General features: G+C 38.4%; 1 protein-coding gene across 1 annotated transcript in view; it reads right to left on the bottom strand.

Moving 5' to 3' along the window:
• Window positions 1-10,857: 10,857 nt before the first annotated feature.
• Window positions 10,858-22,305, bottom strand: part of LOC117662493 (glutamate decarboxylase 1-like) — a 34,839-nt gene continuing 23,391 nt past the window's right edge. The window contains exons 9-14 of the mRNA XM_034411942.3: window positions 21,127-21,191; window positions 17,329-17,407; window positions 15,848-15,997; window positions 15,197-15,304; window positions 13,340-13,429; window positions 10,858-12,354 (exon numbers count right to left, since the gene is read on the bottom strand). Of these exons, the coding sequence (XP_034267833.2) occupies window positions 12,181-12,354; window positions 13,340-13,429; window positions 15,197-15,304; window positions 15,848-15,997; window positions 17,329-17,407; window positions 21,127-21,191 (666 nt within the window). The 3' untranslated portion in view covers window positions 10,858-12,180. The remainder of the gene's footprint in view (window positions 12,355-13,339; window positions 13,430-15,196; window positions 15,305-15,847; window positions 15,998-17,328; window positions 17,408-21,126; window positions 21,192-22,305) is intronic.

Below are 22,305 nucleotides of genomic sequence, written 5' to 3'. Positions count from 1 at the left end.
TCCTCTGGTGTGGTGACTTGATTGAATTGGATTTCATGGGGGTAAGCTACAAATTAGATATTTGTAGAAAGTAATTGAAGGTAGGAGGCAGAAAAATGGAAAGATGTGTATGTGTATGTACTTTACCATTCTTCAGTTCCAACTCAAGTATTGGTCATGCAGTGATGTTGATTGTAAATCCAGAGAGGATTAGTTTCTCTCTCCCTGTCTCTTGGACAACTGAAGAACAAGATAAACAGATTGCTGCACAAAGAATCTTGATATAGAAGCACAGAAAGTTAAAGCCATCCTCAGTAAGGTTGGCACCTTGGAATGAATGAGCCAGTATAAACATGCTTTTCAAATTGCCAAAGCTACAAATATTGCCAACACATTTTAGGGCAGTATTTACTCGAGCAAGATTTGAGTAGCTGAGCACAATGGTTAAATGTGGAGGATTTAACCAACTCCCTCATGATGAATATACTTGCCTTTGTGAAGCCCCAGAGACATATATTATTTGAATATTAATTGTTTAAGAATTTTCTTGGACCACAATTTAGACAAATGATCTATTGGGGCCCTTATATTAGAACAACATATTTTATGTGCAGTCAAAATACAGAAATCACATATATGGCCATTTATTTATATAACGCAATTCATTTGAGATCTGCGTTTGTGAGTCTGACTGAGGTAAGTTGTAGGGGTGACACAGAAATAAGATTCACTTTTTTTTACTCTATTTAATCAGTTTCTTTTGTTCCATTTCTACATACAGTTATATGTAAAGCAACTGTATGTATAACAATAACTCTGAAGAGTTATTTTCAAAATGAAGCAAGTCTGTATTTTTAAAGGCATTATTGAAGTTACAGTCAGTCGACCAAAAGGAGCATTTACACAGCGCACATGTTCATGTAAGTTCAACCAGAGAACAATGTGAAATCTTTTCAAAAATTTATCTTTGTTGGTTTGGCTGGACAAATGAGTGTTGAGTCTTTTTGGAACATTTCAAGTTCATTTGATAATGGATTGCTTGCTGAACTTTTGAAGTTCATAGCAACCTGTCTATGCTCTCATGCTCTTGATGATTGTGGAGTCTTAAGAGTACACTGAGAAATATAGACTTTGTGTTGGTTTAGCCCATTCTGGCAAGCTTTTAATATCTACTGAACAGCGTGTGTTCTCTTCTGCCTGTTAATTATGGGGAATTTGGAATATATTTTCAAGGCAAAACCTATAAAGTTGTATTAGCTGACTTTTCAACCAATGATATGTGTGCATTCAGTCCAGCATGTCAGGTACTGTTTGTGACATCACCTCTGAGTTTCAAGTTTCAAAGTTATAATACTGTAGCAAAAAAGGCACATATTTAATTTTATATACTGTATAACACAGTAATAATAATAAACTTTATTGTCATTGTATGTGTATACACAATATACACATACAACGAAATTTACTTAACACCCAAAGACCAGGTCCCACACACATAATCCCCAAACACACTCCCACCCACCACAATTCCCCACCCCTAAACCACCCAAACATCCACACAACAGACCAAGTACATACTCCTCTTCCCATTTCATGCATTATTGTATGACATTAAAATGTCATTCAGCCATAAGTTGTTGACTGGGAGATAATATATAGGCTTTGCCTAAACAAAAGGATTGATGAATATAAAAACAGTTGAAATCTCTTTAATTTAGATTCTTAGTTTTCATAAAATTGAGAGCCACACAAGCACTGGCAACATTTAATGAATAGATCAGCAATTGTGGATTAACTTTGCCACCTAGTGCTGAAAAATCAGACATGCAGAAACATATTCACCAATGTTCTGTACAATTGTGGTTTAAAATTTTATGAATTCAAGCATACACGTTCTTTGTATACTTCTCAAAATTAGTGGGATATCTTTGCAATGGGGAAAAAGTAGCATAAGTAAAGAACAGGTTCAAAACAATGCAGGTATTTGGGCAAATATGCGCCTCCAGGGAAAATAGATCAGATAATATGGGACAAAGTAGATTTTTATGCACTTGGATGTAGCACTAGATTTACAAAATAGATTCAGTTATTGAATCTTCTGATGCTTAGGAAAATGGATATTTAAGATTCTCAATATAAGGGAGTTTCATCACTATTTTTTCTTTCTTTCTTTCTTTGCAGCTATCCTTCACTCGAATATAGATTTTGGATTTTTCTTTCGTATTGCCAAAACATCTCATTTTACTTTAATAATTTGGAGGCTACTGTGCTGTTTATTTATTAAACAGTAGGAATGAGGTTTGAATAATTCCTGAAGCTAGAATTTCAGTCTCTTGAAGAATACATCCTAGCCAGGTATTTCTTTAAAAAGAAATTACCCAATCACTGTTTTCCAGATTTGTTAATGTCGCTGTCCTGAGTTTAAGAGGCTGTCTCCCTTAAAACCTGTTCAGGCAGGGTCTTCACGAAGTCTTTGCAATTTACTGCAAACAAATCTGCTGCCTAGTATTCCCTCATCTTTTTTGCAAATTCAAGTACAAAGCTTCCAATTGTGAACTTTTACAGTTTGTGCAATGGAGTGCACTGTAGGAAGAACAGAAGGACCAGGTTAGGTACAGACAATCATGGAGAACTCTGCTCAGAGTCATATGCAAGTGAGAGGGCCATATAAATTCAATAATAACTATGCAGTTACTAAGAGTCAACAATAACTTTATGGCACATCATTATCAGCACTTTTGTTTTATTAAGAAACATAATACACAAACAAAAGCATAAATGTAAACAACTCTGAGCTATTACGCCTATCAGATTAGGCAGAGCCCTTACAACTACTTACACACAAGTGAGTAGTTTCCTTAAAGTTGCAGTACATCTTTAAGGCACAGTTAATATATAAACTCTCCAATTCAAAATGTCTTACAAAATACTAAAAGCAACAGTTGAGACCCACCGTATTTTATTTTATTTTTTCTCTGTTCGTCTGCTTCATCCTTCCTTCTGTATTGGATTGACTCTATTTTGGCTCATGTAGACCAGTCCACTTCTCCTCCTCCCTTTCAAAACTTCAGGTATAGAATAGGTGACACCTGGCTCAATAACAGTAACTGTGAGAGAGATCTAAGAGTCCTAATGGACAGCCACTTAAATATGAGCAAGCAGTGTGCTGCAGCCACCAAAAAAGCCAAGGCAATCATAAACTGCATTAAAAGAGGGACAGAATCAAGATCATATCAAGCATTAGTACCAATTTATAATGCCTCAGTAAGACCATACTTGGAATATTGCATCCAGTTTTGATTGCCACAATATAAAAAATATATTGAGACCCTATAATGATTGCAAAGAAGAGCAATAAAGATGAATAGGGGACTGGAGGCTAAAACATATGAAGAACGTTTGCAGGAATTGGGCATATCTAGTTTAATGTAAAGAAGGACTTGGGATGACATTATAGCAGTCTTCCAATATCTGCCACAAAGAAGAGAGAGTCAACCTATGCTACAAAGCACCTGAAGGCAGGACAAGAAGCAATGGATGGAAACTAATCAAGAAGAGATTACAGGTCTGATCATGCTTTATTTCCTCTTCCTTTTCCTCCTTTTTATATTTTAGTGAATTAGTGAATCTTCCTGAACTGCTTGCAAGGATTATCTGGCCATTCTAGACTTAGAAAATGTTTTGCCCTTTGACACCTTGGCTACAGAGCTTCATATCTCCATCAAGGTCATCTTCCTTATTCTCTAATATTGGGAAATGTAAATATTTGGCAGTGTAGGAGACACAGGTGATTCCAATGATTGATGACTCTCCTAGGCAACAGCCTATGATAACCTGTCTCAGCCTTTCTGATAATTTAAATATAGTTTGGCTAATGATAGCTATTGTTAAAAATTCAGCATCAAATATCTTTGCTAATCTACTGAAAATCAACTATTCAGTCCAAAGATCCCAATGAATTTTCTACTTGCTGCTAGATTCCCTCCAGGCCTAATTAAGAAAACTTACATACATGCATAATGAAGCATGCACCTTAGAGTCATTCTGTCCCCATTTTGAGCTTTATTTACTCGATTAATATGTTGTGTTTTCACAATAAATAGAGTTCAGAAATTCTTCTCCCCACTCCCAGGGATATTACCACCCAATGTTTGATGAGAAAGGGAGAGGGAGGAAACACACTCAGCTGCAATTTTTCTCTGTCCTCATGACATCATTACCACCAACCTTCTTGTGGAGAAATTCTAGTGATATTTTTTCCCATATCCTATTTATTGTCTTCTTATTTATGTTTGCTTATAAGTAGGGGTGAGATTACCGGTTTGGGAGAACCAGTTCACTCCACTCAGCTGGGCCTGCCCACCCACTCCTGCCCTTTATTTACCTTTATCTTCGCAGCTGATTAGCTGTTTTAATTCCCTAGCACTAATGCGGAAGGTGATTTGTTCAATTGCACATGTGCGCGCAGCACAATCACTGAGCCGGTTGTCAAACAGGAAGGATCCCACCACTGCTTATAAGCTGCTTTAGGTCAGTAGTTGCTCTGAATGAAAGAGGGGAAAAAAATAACAGAGGAAACACCAAAAACATTCATTCAAATCTTTTTTTTTAAAGCAAATCTATTAGTAACCAATTGAAGGCAAAAGAAGAAATGGGTGGCAGAGAATGAGATGGTTAGATAGTGTCATTGAGGCAATGAGCATGAATCTGGGAGATGGTAGATGATAGGGGGCCTTGCGTGCTGTGGTCCGTGGGGTCACAAAGAGTTGGACATGACTTAGCAATTGAACAACAACAAATTAGCCACCATTAAAAAAAAATTAAACAGCAGTCACCAACACTTCTATTTAGAATCCTGACAGTGAACAGGCTGAAACAAATGACAAAAGACTGAAGAATCCCCACCCCCTCACCCCCAGAGCTTAAAGATAAAATTTGCCTTTTCCCTTGATAAGGAAGCTGAAGAACACTAGAAGTAGCCATTGTGAAGCTATCTTCTGCCTTTCCTGTCAAAGAAGTTTCTGACTGGTGGGAATGAAAATGGGTTCTCCCAAGGATTTTAAAACTCAGCCAAATAGATTTGAAATAACGTGTTATGGACCAATTCCCAGAAATCTTGGTTACTTCTACTGTAGGGTTATTGTGATGTTATTTTCCATTATTTCTACCATCATCATCTTATTTCAGCTGTCAGTCAGATGTTACCTTGAAAGGGATATGCAATAATCTCTATAACCTTATTGAAGAAAGAACCCTCTGGATGATTTGCATTTGGGTTAGGCCAGCAAGATGCCTGAATGCTAATTTGTTGAAGCTATAATTGTGTATTACTCAAAATGGGTGACATTTCAATGTTATTAATCATTCTTTCTCTCACAACCAGGTTTTTATGTGAGCGTCCTTCTTTATTTTAGTGGCTTTTTATTTCTTAATGTAACTTTTATTTTCAGTAATTGGACATGCCCATTAGCAATCTATTTAAGTAGAAAGAGTAGACTTAAAATTATTTTGGAGGGTTATAAATTTTCTTTTTGATTAATTCAATGAAATTAAACCAATCTAAACCAAATGTGGGTGTTTGAGGAGTTAATGTTATTCTTATTAGATATTTTTGTTAGATAGCTATGCTAGTTGAATGTAATTCTTCACTTTAAACATACTCAGGCTAATATTGAATTTATATGCATGTTAGTTACTCTAGTTTAGTAATGACATTTCCAACTTAGTTTAATGTAGATTTCAACTTTTCATCCAGTCTCAAACATAATACAACTCTTGCGGCCCAAACTCCCAACGAAACAAAAAACTAATTAGAATCTATGGGAGTGAGTCATTCTTTTTTTAAATGAATTCCATTCCATTCCCCTGGAATGTATTCATTCCATTCCCCTGGATCAATGTTGCTGTTGGCCACTATTTATTTATTTAACTCAATTTAGGCATTGCCCAATTCCAAATCATCCATGGACAGTTCACAATAAAAATAAAAGCACAAGATGGAACAAGATGTGATCCAATCAGTCCATACAAGACATAAAGAGTTCTATCCATCTCAACCCAGCCTGAAAGAACAACCAGGTCTTCAGTGCTTTGCAGAATTTGATCAGGATGGAGCTAAGAGGGAATCTCGTTGGGAGACCCCCCCCCCATGGTAAAAAGGCACATTTTTGGGTCCCCATAGATGGCACTGTTTGATTAAAAAGTCCTGCAGCATACTAACTCTTCTGGCATGTACAGGCCATCAGAAACCGTGGGAGATAGGCAGTCCTTCAGAAAACCTAACCCTAGGCTATGTAGGGCTTTATAGGTAACGACCAGCATTGATTAAATTAATATATAAAACTAAAATCTTTGTAACATCTTGAGAAATGGTCATACATCACTACAAAACTCTAAACTGTAAAATTTATGTTGATATCACCACAATTTATCACTATCTAAAATAAATAGACATGATCCTTTGAAAAGAAAAATAAATACTTCAAAAAAGTCAGTAAAAACAGAGGTGGGATTCAGAATTTTTAGCAGCTGGTCCTCTGCCCAGTTGCTGGGTAGGTGCGGCCATGGTGGGTGTGGCCTACTCAGCCTCATGCACCATGGGGGGGAAGTGGTTTAATTCTCCCCAGACTCTGGAGGTTTTTCTCAAGCCTCCGGGAGGACAAAAATGGCCTCCCCTGGGCTCTGGAGGCCAGAAATAGGCCTATTTTTGGACTTCCGGTAGGCCCGTTTTCTGCCCTCCTAGAGCCTCAGCGCAGGCCCTGAACTTACCTGGCATCCAAAACGGGCTGCATGGAGACTCCTGGGAGAAGCGGGGTGGGTGGGGCAGGGTCAGCCAGTCCTTGCAACAACCGGTTTGGCAAACCTGATTAAAATTGACATCCAATTCACCCAAACCGGTCTGAATTGGCTGAATCCCACCCCTGAGTAAAAACAGTAATCAGTCCATATCAAAAGAAGGAAATGTAGAACTCCTTCAATACTTTTAAACCAGATTTCCTTACCAGAGCTTCTGGCAGGACAGAATTATATGAATTGTGTCAAAAGTTGCCATTTTAAGAATATAGAATCCTACTGATTATTCCAGGAAGTACTGATAACTCCTGAGCACTTGCTTAATACTATCACTAGATTCACTACCCTCTTTCCTTTTGACTGGACAGAAAATTTGAGGCATCACTTGACCACTGCAAGCACTTCTGAGAAGATGTGTCCTACACTGCATGGCTCTAGCAGCGCAATAGAAAAAATTGCTTTTTCAAGCTTCTTCTCCAGCTTTTTTTCCTTCAGAACTAAGTAAAAAAAATGGAGTAACTGATTGGGTTGTTTTTATCCCAATCGGTTGACTAGGTTAAGTTAATTTAACCTTGTGCATGAGTGGAGTTAAATCCAATTCCTTGAAATTAATTAACTCTGATAGCCTTTTTGGTTCTGCTAAGTCTTTTGTGGAAGTGAAGCCTTTTTGTAGCTGAAATCACTAAACTGGATGGAAAATTAATGAAGTCAAGATTCTTACTTCCAGGGCAGACAGCCTGCTCTAGGAGTGAGGACCTTTTGATCTTCAGATACTTGGGGTTACAATTTCCAACAATTTCAATTTTCATGCTTACAATTAAATGGAAGTTAGAGCTGTAATTCAGACCACACCTTGAGGACTGGATATTCTTCATCCTTGGTTATTGCATAGATAGGGCCATAACAGAGCTAGTATGGAGAATTGTGAATAGGAACTGTGAATAGGAATATTTGGATCATGACTTCGAGACCGCCTTCTACCGCATAACTCCCAATAACCGGTAATATCCCACAGAGTTGGTCTCCTCCGGGTCCCATCAGCTAAAGAATACCGGCTGGTGGGCCCGCGTGGGAAGGCCTTCTCTGTGGCTGCCCCAGCTCTCTGGAACCAGTTACCTCGTGAGGTCCGGACCATCCTCACCCTATTGACCTTCCGAAAAGTGATGAAGACCTGGCTTTTCTGGCAGGCCTGGGGCCATTAACAGTGGTGGAATTCAATTTTTTTAACAACCGGTTCTGTGGGCGTGGCTTAGTTGGGGGTGTAGCTTGGTGGTCATGCGACTGGGTGGGTGTGGCTAGCTGGTCATGTGACCGGGTGGGCATGGCTAGCTGGTCATGTGACCGGGTGGGCGTGGCTATCTGCATAGGGACTACCCAGAGGGCTGAAAAAAGTGATTTCTGACAGGTTCTCGTACTTTTGACCGGTCTTCGCACTTATGACTGGTCATCATTTATGCCCATTGTAGCATTCTTAACAACCGTGTCACTCATTTCACAACTGCTTCTCTTCACCATGGTGACAAGATAGGGCAAAAACATAAAATGTTAGGACAGTCGTAAGTTCGAGGACTGGTCAAAAGTGCGAGGACCAGTCAAAAATAACTTTTTCAGCCCTCTGAGTAGTCCATATGCATAAAAGGATACAGCAATAGAGAAGGATGAAGGAAGGGAAATTAGAGTAGGAGTGAGGGTAAGAGAGGGAGGAAGAGAGGAGGAGAAGGAGAAAGGAAGAGGAAGTAGGGAGGAGGAGAAGAGGGGGGAAGAGAAAGTAAGAAGGAAAGAAAAGAGAGGGGTGGCAGGTTTGAGGACAAAGATTGCTGTACAATAAAAAAGATGAAAGGGAAGAAAGCCAACCCCAAACAAATATAAAGATATTAAGATAAAGAATGAATTGTTAAACTTTAAAGAATAAAAGAGAACAAATATGAATAAATAGCAATAATTAGAAACACACTTACAAACATACAATGTATTTTCTTTGAACAGAATATTTGGCTGGTTCACAAATTTAAACAGTGTTTAGTCATTTCAATTAAATTTACAATTTCTATATTTCCTTTTTGCCATATTTATTCCTCATCTATTTTTTTAAAAAACCAATATTACCCTTCATCCTCATCTCTAATCTTAATCAAATTCAATTTTTCCCTTCTATTCTATATTATATCCCTTCGCATTGTCATCTATTTTTATATCCATCCTCACATTGGTTAATTATGTAATTTTGTAATACAGTTGTTTAATACAAATTCAACATTTTAATATAAACCAATTAGTTATATAACTATCTTTTTTGTATATTAATCAATATGAACATGAATATTCCAATTATTTTCATGCAATCCAATTTCTTACAAATCAATTAATTATATTTACCAATAATAATAAACCAAATAATTTCCCCTATATATTCCTCCAAACCACAACTTAACCATTTCTGCTTTCAACACAATATACAATTAATAGTATCTCAATTATTACAATTCCCTAGTTAAATAGAGCTTTTTTTCTTTTGTCTTTTAAAATCTTGAACTCTCCTCTTTTGCCCTAAATTTCCCATTGTTTGCACCTACCTTTTTTGGTGAGGAGAAAGACAAAGAAAAAGAAAAAGAAAGCTCTCTCCATGCCTCATTTTGTCACATTGCAGCAGAGCTTGCTTTACTTTCATTTTCCTTTTAGCTAGGGAAAAAAAAATCTGCTCGAGCACTCTGCAGCAAGCAAAGAGCTTGCAAAACAAGAGCTTGCAAACGAGCCTGCAAAACAGCTGAGAGCGAATCAGCTGAGAGTCGGAGGCCGATCTAATCATGCTAATTAACCTATGCTGAAACTGAAAAAGGCTGTTTTTTTCTTGCTGTTTGCTTGGTAAGTGCTGTGAGGCACAGGTCAAAGGGGGGACCACCCTCCTTGCCACTTAGCCCCCCTGTTGCCCCCCTTTGCCTCTAGCGTCCCTCTTGCTGCCCCCTTTGCCGTTTACCACCCTCCTAAGGCATCTCACCGCCCCCCAGGGGGCGGTACCACCCACTTTGGCAACCACTGGCTTAACTACTTAACAACCAGTTCTACCAAAGTAGAATCCCACCACTGGGTCTACCCATTTATATTTGCAGGCGTCGGTCTACTCATTTCTTTTCTTTTAACACTGATCAGCTGTAGGGTGGCTCTTTGAAGCCCCGTGGCAGCTGCGAGGCCAATAAAATTATAAAAAAAACACCGAACCGTTTGTTAAATTGCTGGCTCGCCCACCCCTTGCCCAGTGGTGTGGAGGGGCAGGGCAAGGGGTGGGGCAAGCCAGCAATTTAACAAACGGTTTGGCCGAACCCCCTAGAACCGGCAGAATCCCACCACTGGCCATTGATCTCGCTCTTGCGATCCGGCGAGATCCGGCCATAAATGGTGTGAATGAGTTTTAATGTTTTTAATTTTTAAATGTTTTTATAATGATTTTAAATGCATTGTGAGCCACCCTGAGTCTTCGGAGAGGGGCGGCATACAAATTGAATAAATAAATAAATAAATAAATAAATAAATAAATAAATAAATAAATAAATAAATAATGACTGTAGAGCTAATTCCCATCTTGAGTTGCTGATTTTCCTCAGACTCCATATTAAATTGTAAAATTCTGTATTGGCATGATTCCCAGACTCCGAGGTATCTTAATTTTCAGAAGAAAAATCTGGTAGTTCTATCTGAAGTGTTTCATTGAGGAGAAATAGGTTTGTTACTCCTAAATTTTATAAACTTCTGCTTCCATGTTTGGCAAATCTCCTGTTTGAGACATAATCCCTATTCAGGCATTCAGATCCACAATATACAGAATACATTCGGACACATGCACTGGCTTCTACCTCATTTACTTTCATCTTTTTCAAATTGATGGTGAAAATCTAAAGCACAAGTTCCAGAAATGACAATGCTTATACATCTACCAGTATAAGACATTGACTAGTGAAAATGCTGAAATATGCCCCAAGAAAATCTGATGACTTTGAAAAATGGCATACCATTTTAAAAATAAATTTAAAATGATTTTTTTAAAATCTAAAACCAGTAGGAAAGAGTAGATAATGAGGTGTTTTCAAAGAATTAAACAATCTCTATTGATTTTATTGATTTAATTACAATAACTTAGTGCTACTTAACCTACTGACTAGGCTCTAATGGCTTACAAGCACTAAAATCAACATTCAATGTAAAATCAATCCATTAATATCAATGCAATCATTACCTATGCTGTCACTGCTCTTCCATTCAAATGCCCCATGAAGAAAAACTTTCGAATTCCTAACCATCTTTCTAATTACTGAATGGGAACAGCATCTTGACTTTCTAGAATAAGGTACTCTGAAGTGATGGAGTTGCTACCAAGAAAGCCATCTTTGGGGGTTTTGCCTGCTTGTCTCTTGGTCTCATAGGAAGTGGGCATCCTTTCTGACTAGGTTGTGTCTATTTAGTGCATGCATTTCCAAAAGTATTGGACTAAGAGAAGTGTGCCATCCTCACCCACATCCTGCCAATGACCAATATGTTTTTGCCCCATGCCTAGGCTTGAGCCCTGACTGAAAGGGATCCAAATAATCTTTATTATGCAGGATTACTTCTAGTTGTAGTCCTTTTTTTTTCATTTCCACTTTGTCTTTGCATCCAAATTTTGATCACTACTGCAACCACTGCATGGGGCTATTGCAATGATCATAAGTGTAAAAAATGGTCAAAAGTCAGTTTTTCCAGCATCGTAACTTTGAACCGTAACTAAATGAATCATTGTAAGTCAAGGACTAACTGTATTTCTGATAATCATTGGTTTAGTGGAGTGCAGTGAGAAGGACTGCCGTCTTGGATCTATCTCGACCCTGAACATAGTGCCATGAGATGTGTCTATGTGGAGTATTTAAAACACCCAGTGCTTGTATTATGCATGGTGATTCTCACACATAATATACCTTTGGGGATTTAAGTGATCATACATCACAGCAGGATCACATGAAGTTTTTAAGCTTATGCAAAAACAATGCTCACTGCTTTGAGTAAAAAGACATATAAGATTCTTTACCCACTTAACGTACAAATACAAGTTTCTTGGAAAATGATGTATTTCATCAGATCTACCGTAACTCCCTTCTCAGTATGTTTCAAACCTTTGAATTTCACTTCAACAAATAGCAGAATGAAAGGAAACTACAGCACAGCACTTTTATGAAAAGAAAATAATAACCACAGACTCTTGTCAATTTGTGTTCCTCAACTTTGATAACTCTAAAATGTGGACTTCAGCTTCCAGAATTGTCAAGAGGGCTAGCTGGGGAATTCTGGGAGCTGAAGTACAAACATGTTAAAGCTGTCAAAGTTGAGAAACACTGCTGTAGAGAATGACCACAATACTAATAATACTTTTTTTTTTCCAGATTATCATAAATCCTTCCCAAGCCTTTCAATTTCTTCCAAGAGGAAATCAACATCTGATTTTTTGGTTGCTGGATTGGAGAAGACCATTCGGAAAAAGTTCACATTGTCCCCCAAAGGTTGATAGCTAACCATAGTAGTGCCTTCTTCAATCATCCTTGCTTTCATTTTTGGAGCAACCTGGATAGATAGGGCAGAAAACAATACTTAATTCCTGGGATAATGCATTGAAGAGACTAAGGAATAAGTAGTAGCAGCCATTATTTTGGAATGACGGCAGAAATATGATTAAAGTGTATATTTATATCTTATTAAAATATGGTGAACCTTATGCTTATCAACATTGACATTTTAGAGATGTCTTAATATTGATATTAACATTTTTTCTTTATCTTTAAAGATTTAAACATTCCAGTGTTAATATTCTCTGGTCAATGCAGTACAAATAGCACTGTATTCAAGTAATATAATATATTACTTATGCCTTATCATGATTCAATAAAATAAATTAAAGAATGAAAAAAGGATTCAATGGTGTTTCTTTGATTAGAAAAAAAATAAAGTAGAAACAGACTGGAATGAAATGTTGGTATGACACCATGCAGAACAGAAACAGTCAGGTATGTCCATCAAAGGCTAAAGGCAAAACCAGATCTTCTGCCATTGCAGATTGTATCTATTATGCATAGATTAGACTACCCTTCCCCAAATGCTGGATCGCATGATCCTCCATCACTAGCTGTCATACTCAATGGATCCTCAATGGTAAGGATAGTAGGAGTTGTCCTCTAATATATTTAACTTATGTTAAATATATTAGACTTAACTTAGCTCCATAAACACTTGTTCCAATGTAGTGCTTTTCAAACTTGGCAACTTTAATATGTGTGGACGTCAACTCCTAGAATTCCATACCCAGAATGGTTGGCTAGAGCAGAGGTGGGCAACTATGACCCTTTTATGACTTGTGGACTTCAATTCCCAGAATTCCTGAGCTAACATGGCTGGCTCAGGAATTCTGGGAGTTGAAGTCCACAAGTCATAAAAGGGCCATAGTTGCCCACCCCTGGGCTAGAGAATTCTGGGAAGCCCACACATATTAAAGTTGCCAAGTTTGGGGGGGAAAAAGACCTGCTCTGACAGAAAATGTACATATGAGTTTTACCTGATGAAGTCTTTTGTCTCTTTCTGGCCCTTTTGGGATATGTCGAAGACTTGGTGGGATATACCAGAAACATACATTGCTGAATTCAGGCTTGAAGATTTTTGTAAAAAAAAAAAAAAGAGAGGTAAAATCAAACATTTTTATTTCTGCAACAAATGTTCTACTCTATCAAATAGGCAGGGGAAATTGTAACCTGAAGTCTTATAAACAGAATTAAAATAAATCCACGCTTTAAGCAAAATCCTTACTAATCCTTACTATCAATATGAACCCATGGTAAGCCCATGGTTCGCTCTGTTGGCATTTTGTTGTGCCTGATGACATTGCACGAGTTCTTCTCTTTTCTATTTAATGCCCAGCATGAAAAAAACTCATTGGAAACTTCAGCCACTCTACTTCCTTCCTTCTTTCGTTCCTTCAGAATTGCCTCTCCATTAAACACAACTGTTCCTGCCTGTTTAACATAGGGTAAAATATTTTCTACTGCCAACCCAATAAACATCATGAAATAGCTCAGGGGGTCACTTCTCCACTGTGGAGTCAAAATTCATAATGAATTAAGCTAAAACTTGTTTTTATTAAGTTCACTGCAACCTTTAATATTGGCTGAATTTGTTTCTGTATGAACATACATTTTAACTTATTTTATTGAGAATTATCATTGGTTCAGGTGTAGGATATTTCCATGAGACGTTTATTAATATCTACTGAGATAAAATGTGTGAAAACACAGTTTATTTAAATTTCATTAATTATATACGAGTTTCTGAGGCATCTCAATGAATTATTACATGTTTTAAAATTGGTTATTTTCCATTAGCTCAGAAAAAAAAATGACGTGTGAAAAACGTTCCATAAATACCAAAAATTTAAGCTGTGGAACCTTTCCAGATCTAACATATTTAGTTTAACTTTTCATAGTCCTTTTTTGATAATTTTACAACTGCTATTTGTGAAGCATTTTTATGTCTTTTGATATTGCACATTTGCTACTCTATTTTTCTCTCCTGGGGCATTATGAAAACTAAGGATTGCCTTTTCTGATGTTCACATATTTATGAAACATTTTACATTTTACACATTAATAGCTCAGGGAAATCTCCGGGGTTTAACATCAAATAAATATGCACCCACATGAATTTGTAAAGAAGTTCTGGAAAATGTAGAATTCTAGCATTAGAATTCTACTCAGTTGAAGCAGAAATGTGAGGTTCATACCCATTTTAAAACATATTTTCATTTAATCTGATTAATTTATTTGGCAGCTACTGAACCTAGGGAAAAAGATGATTCATTGTTCCTAGTCATCGGAAATCTTGATTCACATCCAGAATGTGTAATGCAAAGAATTCACTTGCGTGAAGATTCGTATGCAAAGTTTCAGCTAAGGAAAAAGAAAGACTGGGAAAAAAGGATTGGAGGAGTGGAGGTGGAAGAGGAAAAAACACATTTATTCCTTATAATCCAGCCAAGAAAGATTGGAAGACCTTTGTAACTTTCGTGATAATTAACTTAGTGTGCCCATTTATTTATTTTATTTATATCCTACCATTATTGTTTTTACAAATAACTCAAGACAGCAAATACAGGCAATATACCTTCTTCCTCCTATTTTGCCACAATAACAACCCTGTTGCAGGTTGCTGAAAGAGACTGGCCCAAAGTCACCCAGCTGGCTTTCATCGCTAAAGCGGGATTTGAACTCACGGTCTCCTGCTTTCTAGCTGGTGTCTTAACCACTAGACTAAACTGGCTCTTTTCATCCTTTGTGAGGAAGACTTTTGTGGGATTTGGAAACTATAGCTTAACAAAATAAAGAAGTAATACAGAGACTTCTTGCCGCTGTTAACTCCTAACCTCAGCATCAAAAACCAGCTCATAGTTATTTCTTGTCTTGAGCTCCTTGTAAAGATATTCTGCAAGTTCCAAAAATTCGTTGATAAGAATTTCAAATCCTCTTGTGCCCTGTAAGATACATAAGGCAGAACAAACATGAGTCATTCTATTGTATGCTGCAAGTTTGCAGAGTAAAATGTCAATGATTTATCTGGGGCTAGCAAACAATTAAAATGAGGTCTTCCCACTGTAAAGTAACATAATGGCTATATTGAAATTTCAGAAGCTGCCTTTTCAAGAATACAAAGATTCCTTTGCATATTTTTATTAGAGCTTCATTAAAAAGAAGTCCAGCAATTTTATTGCTGACTTTTATTGCTGAGACCAGCAATATTGATCAGAATCTATATTCTTCATTCATTCATTCATTCATTCATTCATTCACTCACTCACTCACTCACTCGCTCACTTTCTCATTCACTCACTCATTCATTCATTCAAATGTATTGCAAATGGATATGTGTGTATACGTTAATTAATAGTATTAATTTTATTTGAAAAAAATATTCTCAAGTGATGCAGCTTGCCATAGAATGAACTAAATCTAACATTAAAAACTAAGAAACTGAAAGCAACCGACTTGTTCATATTTAGTAATGAATGTGCTCCTACTTTAGCTCTCCACATTAACCATAGTTTGAAGACATCAACATGTCGGCCACACTGGATTGTCTTGTCTCCAGTGTCATAAACTGTATTATAAGCCTTGTCTGGTTGGAAGAGATAGTCAGCACAGAGCTGATTGCAGGCTTGGAGAAGACCCTAGAGGAGATAGATAATGAGAAAAGCTTCTACCAACAATTTTATTTTACATGTTGTTATGACCTGATATCCTTCTAGAAATGAATCGGGACAGGGCTGTGATTCCCACCAAGCCAAATGTATAATATTCATGTATTACAATTGCTCCTCAGTTAATGGCCACTTGTTCAGTGATTAAAGTTGTGATAGTACTGAACAAGTGGTAATTACAGCCAGTCCTCAAAATTCTGGCTGTCACTGCAGCCCTGTGAGCATCATTGGTGCATGATTCAAGTGCTTGGAGCAGTCGTAATATCTCACAGTCATAGGGCTACCTTTTGCAATCTTCCTTGTCAGTTTCCAACAAGCAAAGTCAACGGGGAAGCCAAAAGGGAAAATTGCAAGTCAGTTCCATCACTTTTTTCTTCTAAGGAGTCCCACTTGTATTCCATAGCAAGCTCGTATTGGAGCAAACCCTCCCCAGCTCCACTAAATGTCTCTATTACCTGTATGATTGCTCAAAAGTAAGCTAATTAATTTAGAATAGAATAGAATAGAATAGAATAGAATAGAATAGAATAGAATAGAATAGAATAGAATAGAATAGAATAGAATAGAATAGTTGGAAGGGACCTTGGAGGTCTTCTAATCCAACACCTGCTGCTTAGGCAGCAAACCCTACACCACTTCAGACAAATCCAACATCTTCTTAAAAACTTCTAGTGTTGGAGCATTCACAACTTCTGCAGGCAAGTTGTTCCACTGATTAGTTGTTCTAACTGTCAAGAAATTCTCTTTAGTTCTAAGTTGCTTCTATCCTTGATTAGTTTCTACCAATGGTGGGTTGCCCCTGGTTTGGACCAGTTCACAAGAACTGGTAGTAAAACCAGTGGGAGACTCCATCCATTGACCCCGATGTCATCAAGAAGCTTCTGCGCATGTGCAGAAGCACGGGTGTGCACAGCCCCATTGCAAACCGGTAGTAAGGGTAAGTAGAATCCACCCCGGTTTCCATCCATTGCTTCTTGATCTACCCTCAGGTGCTTTGGAGAATAGCTTGACTCCCTCTTCTTTGTGGCAGCCCCTGAGATATTGGAACACCGCTCTCATGTCTCCCCTAGTCCTTCTTTTCATTAAACTAGACATACCCAGTTCCTGCAACCATTCTTCATATGTTTTAGCCTCCCCTAATCAATAATTTCAGTAAAAGTAGCTTCCATATGATACAATGGGAGCCTTGTCTTACAAATCTTTCCTTGTGCAATATTATTTCAACATTATTTAGATAAAAAAATCTTATTTTTTATAGCAAACAAGTAGGCCTACCTGGGCAAAAAAAAAAAGCAAATTACCTTTTCATGGACTAAAAAAGCTGAGCACTGTAGCGGAACACCCATCAGTTTGTGAGGATTCCATGTAACAGAGTTGGCTCTAATTAAAGAAGAGAACTTTAATATCTGCAACTGCTTTAATATCTCTGTTAATATCTGCAACTGTATCATTATAGAAACTCAACAAAAAAGCAGAAACAAAAAAAGAGATGTTAAATGTGGAACACTAAAGAGAAAAGAATAGAAGTATTTTTTTTAAGCTGGAAAAAATAAAATTATGTACAGCTCACCGGTCACTTTATGATCCTATGTAAATATATGCATTTACTAGTGATTCGGGCGCCATACAAGCTCAGTGAAAAACCACTGTTCACTGTATATAAGTATCAGACTGGAAGTGGTTATTATTATTATTATTTATTACATTTCTATACCGCCCTTCTCCCGAAGGACTCAGGGCAGTGTACAGCCATGATAAAATAATACCAACACAAAAATTAAAAAAAAAATTAAAATAATTTAAAGCATTGGCCGTATTTAAAACGCCTAGGTAAAATCTCTTTAAAACCATTTAAAACCCACTTAAATTAATTCATTTGGTCAGGCCGGCTTGCTGAAACAATAAAGTCTTCAGCGCACGACGGAAGATGCGGAGGTCGGGGATCCTCCTTATGTCTGGGGGCAGCTCATTCCATAGGGCAGGAGCCCCCACAGAGAAGGCTCTCCCCCTAGGGGTCGCCAGCCAACATTGTTTGGCCAATGGCACCCTGAGGAGGCCCTCTCTGTGAGAGCGTATTGGGCGGTGGGAGGCATGCGGTGTCAGAAGGTGGTCCTGTAAGTATCCTGGTCCTAAGCCATGGAGCGCTTTGAAGATGGTGACTAGCACCTTGAAACCCACCCGGAAGACCACTGGGAGTCAGTGCAGCTCGCGCAAAAGAGGTGTTACATGGGAGCGACAAGTTGCCCCCATAACCATTCGCGTGGCCGTGTTCTGGACCAGTTGGAGCCTCCGGGTGCTCCTCAAGGGGAGCCCTATGTAGAGAGCATTACAGTAGTCCAGACGGAAGTGACAAGGGTGTGAGTGACCATGCGTAAGGCGTCCCGATCCAGAAAGGGACGCAACTAGGAAATCAGGCGAACCTGATAAAAAGCCCCCCTGGCCACGGCCATCATATGATCATCTAAAGACAGCCGCGTATCCAGGAGGACGCCCAAGTTGCAAACCCTCTCTGAGGGGGGTAAGATCTCATCCCAATAGCCAGCGATGGTACCAGCTGGCTATATCAGGGCACAGGAAACCACAGCCACTCAGTCTTGGAGGGGTTGAGTTTGAGCCTGTTCCTCCCCATCCAGATCCACATGGCCTCCAGGCATCAGGACATCATGTCAAGAGCATCATTGGTGTGGTCTGGGGTAGAAATGTACAATGGCGTGTTGTCGGCATACAGTTGACATTTCACCCCAAAACCACGGATGATCTCACCCAGCGGCTTCACATAAATGTTGAACAGGAGGGGTGAGAGGACTGACCCTTGCGGCACCCCACAAGTAAGGTGCCTCGAGGTCGACCTCTGCCCCCCCGTCAACACAGACTGCATACGGTCAGAGAGAAAGGAGAACCACCACAACACGGTGCCTCCCACTCCCAATCCCCCCAACTGACGCAGCATGATACCATGATTGATGGTATCAAAAGCTGCTGAGAGATCTAGGAGGACCAGGACTGAGGAGCATCCCCTGTCCCGAGCCCTCCAGAGATCATCAACCAGAACCGGTTCAGTGACGTCATAACGTCACCGCTACCAGCTAGGCCGAACTGGACCGAACCGGGAGGAACCCACCACTGAACCAATGCGATCAATGCTGTTTCCGTACTGTAACCCGTCCTGAAGCCTGACTGGCATGGATCTAGATAGGCAGCTTCATCCAGGTATTGAGGAAGCTGTCGCGCCACCACACTCTCAACAACCTTCGCTGCGAAGTGGAGGTTGGAGACCAGATGGTAATTAGTTATATAGCCGGGTCCAGGGAGGGCTTCTTGAGGAGGGGCCTCACTACCGCTTCTTTCAAAGCAGCTGGGAAGACACCCTCACTCAAAGAAGCATTAATAATCCCTTGAAACCAGCCTCGTGTAACCTCCAGGGAGGCCAGCACCAACCAGGAGGGACATAGGTCCAATAAACATGTGGTAGCGTTGAGTCTCCCCAAAATCCTGTCCACGTCCTCAGGAGCCACAGGTCAAACTCCTCCCAGATAACACTCTCAAGATCCGCCCCTATCATCCCATCCGAGGCTACCCAATCGGAGTCCAGGCCGTCACGAATCTGAGCGATTTTATCATGCAGATTGATGGATTAAGGGAAGACCCTACCCTCCATGTGCATCCTGCTTCCTTCTTCCCCATCTTTTTAATTGTAATTGTAATATACAGTAATACTGTTATTCAAATTTCTAGGTTCTACCATATCGCAAGATCTAAAATGGACAGCTAACGTCAAAAACGCCATCAAAGAAGCACAACAAAGAATGTTCTTTCTGCGCCAACTCAGAAAGCTCAAACTGCCCAGGGAGCTACTGATACAGTTCTACAGAGGAATTATTGAGTCTGTCATCTGCACCTCTATAACAATCTGGTTTGGTTCTGCAACCCAACAAGACAGATATAGACTTCAGAGGATAATTAGAACTGCAAAAAAAAAATTGCTACCAAACTGCCTTCCATTGAGGACCTGTATACTGCACGAGTCAAAAGAGGGCTGTGAAAATATTTACAGACCCCTCACATCCTGGACATAAACTGTTTCAACTCCTACCCTCAAAACGACACTATAAAGCACTGCACACCAAAACAACTAGACACAAGGACAGTTTTTTCCCAAACGCCATCACTCTGCTAAACAAATAATTCCCTCAACATTGTCAAACTATTTACTAAATCTGCCCTACTATTAATCTTCTCATCGTTCCCATCACCCATCTCCTTCCACTTATGACTGTATGACTGTAACCTTGTTGCTTGCATCCTTACGATTTATATTGATATTGTTTCCTGATTACTTATTTGTACCCTATGACTATCATTAAGTGTTGTACCTTATGATTCTTGATGAACGTATCTGTTCTTTTATGTACACTGTGAGCATATGCACCAAGACAAATTACTTGTGTGTCCAATCACACTTGACCAATAAAAAAATTCTATTCTATTCTATTCTATTCTATTCTATTCTATTCTATTCTATTCTATTCTATTCTATTCTATTCTATTCTATTCTTTTATTCTAATATTAGGAATATTTATTGTTCATGATTTTATTGTCGTTTCATGTTTGTAAGCTATCCAGAGTCACTTTAAGGTGACATAGGTGGCAAACAAATCTAATAAAAACAAACAAACAAACAATATATATTTATAGATAAGCTTGTATTTTTAGTTCCTGATTATTACCGGTTCTTTTACTTGGTATGTGAAATGAGGGAAGCTTTCTCACATTCAGTTTAACTGCAAGTGTGAATGAGTTCGTTTAGGGGGAAATTATATCCTTTGTGGATCAGTTGAACTGGGTCTATTAATGCTTTTCTATTTTCACAACATATACTGTATCTCTTCCTCCTTCAACTGATGTGCAGGTTGTAGGAATAGGATCTATATTTTTTCCCCCTGCTTCTCATAACACAACTCACTTTGGTTGTTCATGAGTCATTATCATTGTACTTATATTCTTTATCTTCTCTTCAGGGAGAGGTTAGAAACAAACCAACAAAAATAATATATTAATCTCATTGCTGTACAAATAAATTACATCACAAGATGCTTACCGTTCAATGCCGCTCAATTTATGGGAATGCTTTCTTGACAATAGTAAACCACCTCCCCATGATGCCTATTGAAATTAAACACACAGTTGTCTAAATGAAAAGATTCCACCTTTTATCACATTTTGCCAGCCATACTTTCTACAGTTGCATTTCAAAAATATAAGAGAAAAGAGAATCTAAATCCCAAAATGAGAAAACAGAGAAAAGATTGATTGTCTGATTTTATAAATCTTTTGCTTTTTACTAAGCAGAATACCGAATAGTTCTTTCTGTTCTGTTATAGTCTGGTAGAGGAGCAGCGCTTGAATGGAAATAATGGTGTTTTAAAAGGGATTAAAAATAAAAGTTATTGTATTAGTATTAGTTATATACTTCAATAGTGGAAGGAAAAACTAGAATATCCAATTTTGGAGAATCAATGATACCAAGTGTGAAGGAATAGATTAGGGATAGTGATAGTGATAGTGATAGGGAGAATAGAATAGAATAGAATAGAATAGAATAGAATAGAATAGAATAGAATAGAATAGAATAGAATAGAATAGAATAGAATAGAATAGGACAGGACCTTTTTTTTTTTTTTTAAATTTGATTTATATGTCGCCCTTCTCCGGAGTCTCAGGGCGGCTTACAATGTGCTCAGCAATAGCCTTCATCCTTTTGTATATTTATACAAAGTCAGCTTATTGCCCCCACAACTGGGTCCTCAATTTACCTACCTTAGAAAGGATGGAAGGCTGAATCAACCTTGAGCCTTGGCGAGATTCAAACCTGCTGTAATTGCAGGCAGCTGGTCTTAATAATCAGCTTAATAACAGGGTGCCTTAGACCACTGTACTACCAAGGCTCTTTTTTTTTTAGAGACCTTAGAGGTCTTCTAGTCCAGCCCCCTGCAGGAGACTCTATACCATTTCAAGTGGCTGTCCAGTCTCTTCTTAAAAGCTTCCAGTGATGAAGCGCCCATGATTTCTGAAGGCAATACATCTTACAATTTAAACATGAAATTGACTAATTATAAAATATTATTTCATGTTTATTGGACACTAAAGAATGATCATTAGATTTTTTTTTAATGTGGGCATTGTAAAAGATTTAAAGGTTTCTTAATTCATATAATCTGGTCTTTCCAATTGTAGCCTTGTTTTGGTATTAAATCACTACATATGTCAAAACACATAG

This window comes from Pantherophis guttatus, chromosome 3 (genome assembly GCF_059756535.1).
Source record: "Pantherophis guttatus breed Tessera chromosome 3, ASM5975653v1, whole genome shotgun sequence".
Classification (NCBI taxonomy): Eukaryota; Metazoa; Chordata; class Lepidosauria; order Squamata; family Colubridae; genus Pantherophis; species Pantherophis guttatus.
This window is presented reverse-complemented; position numbering and strand designations above follow the sequence as displayed.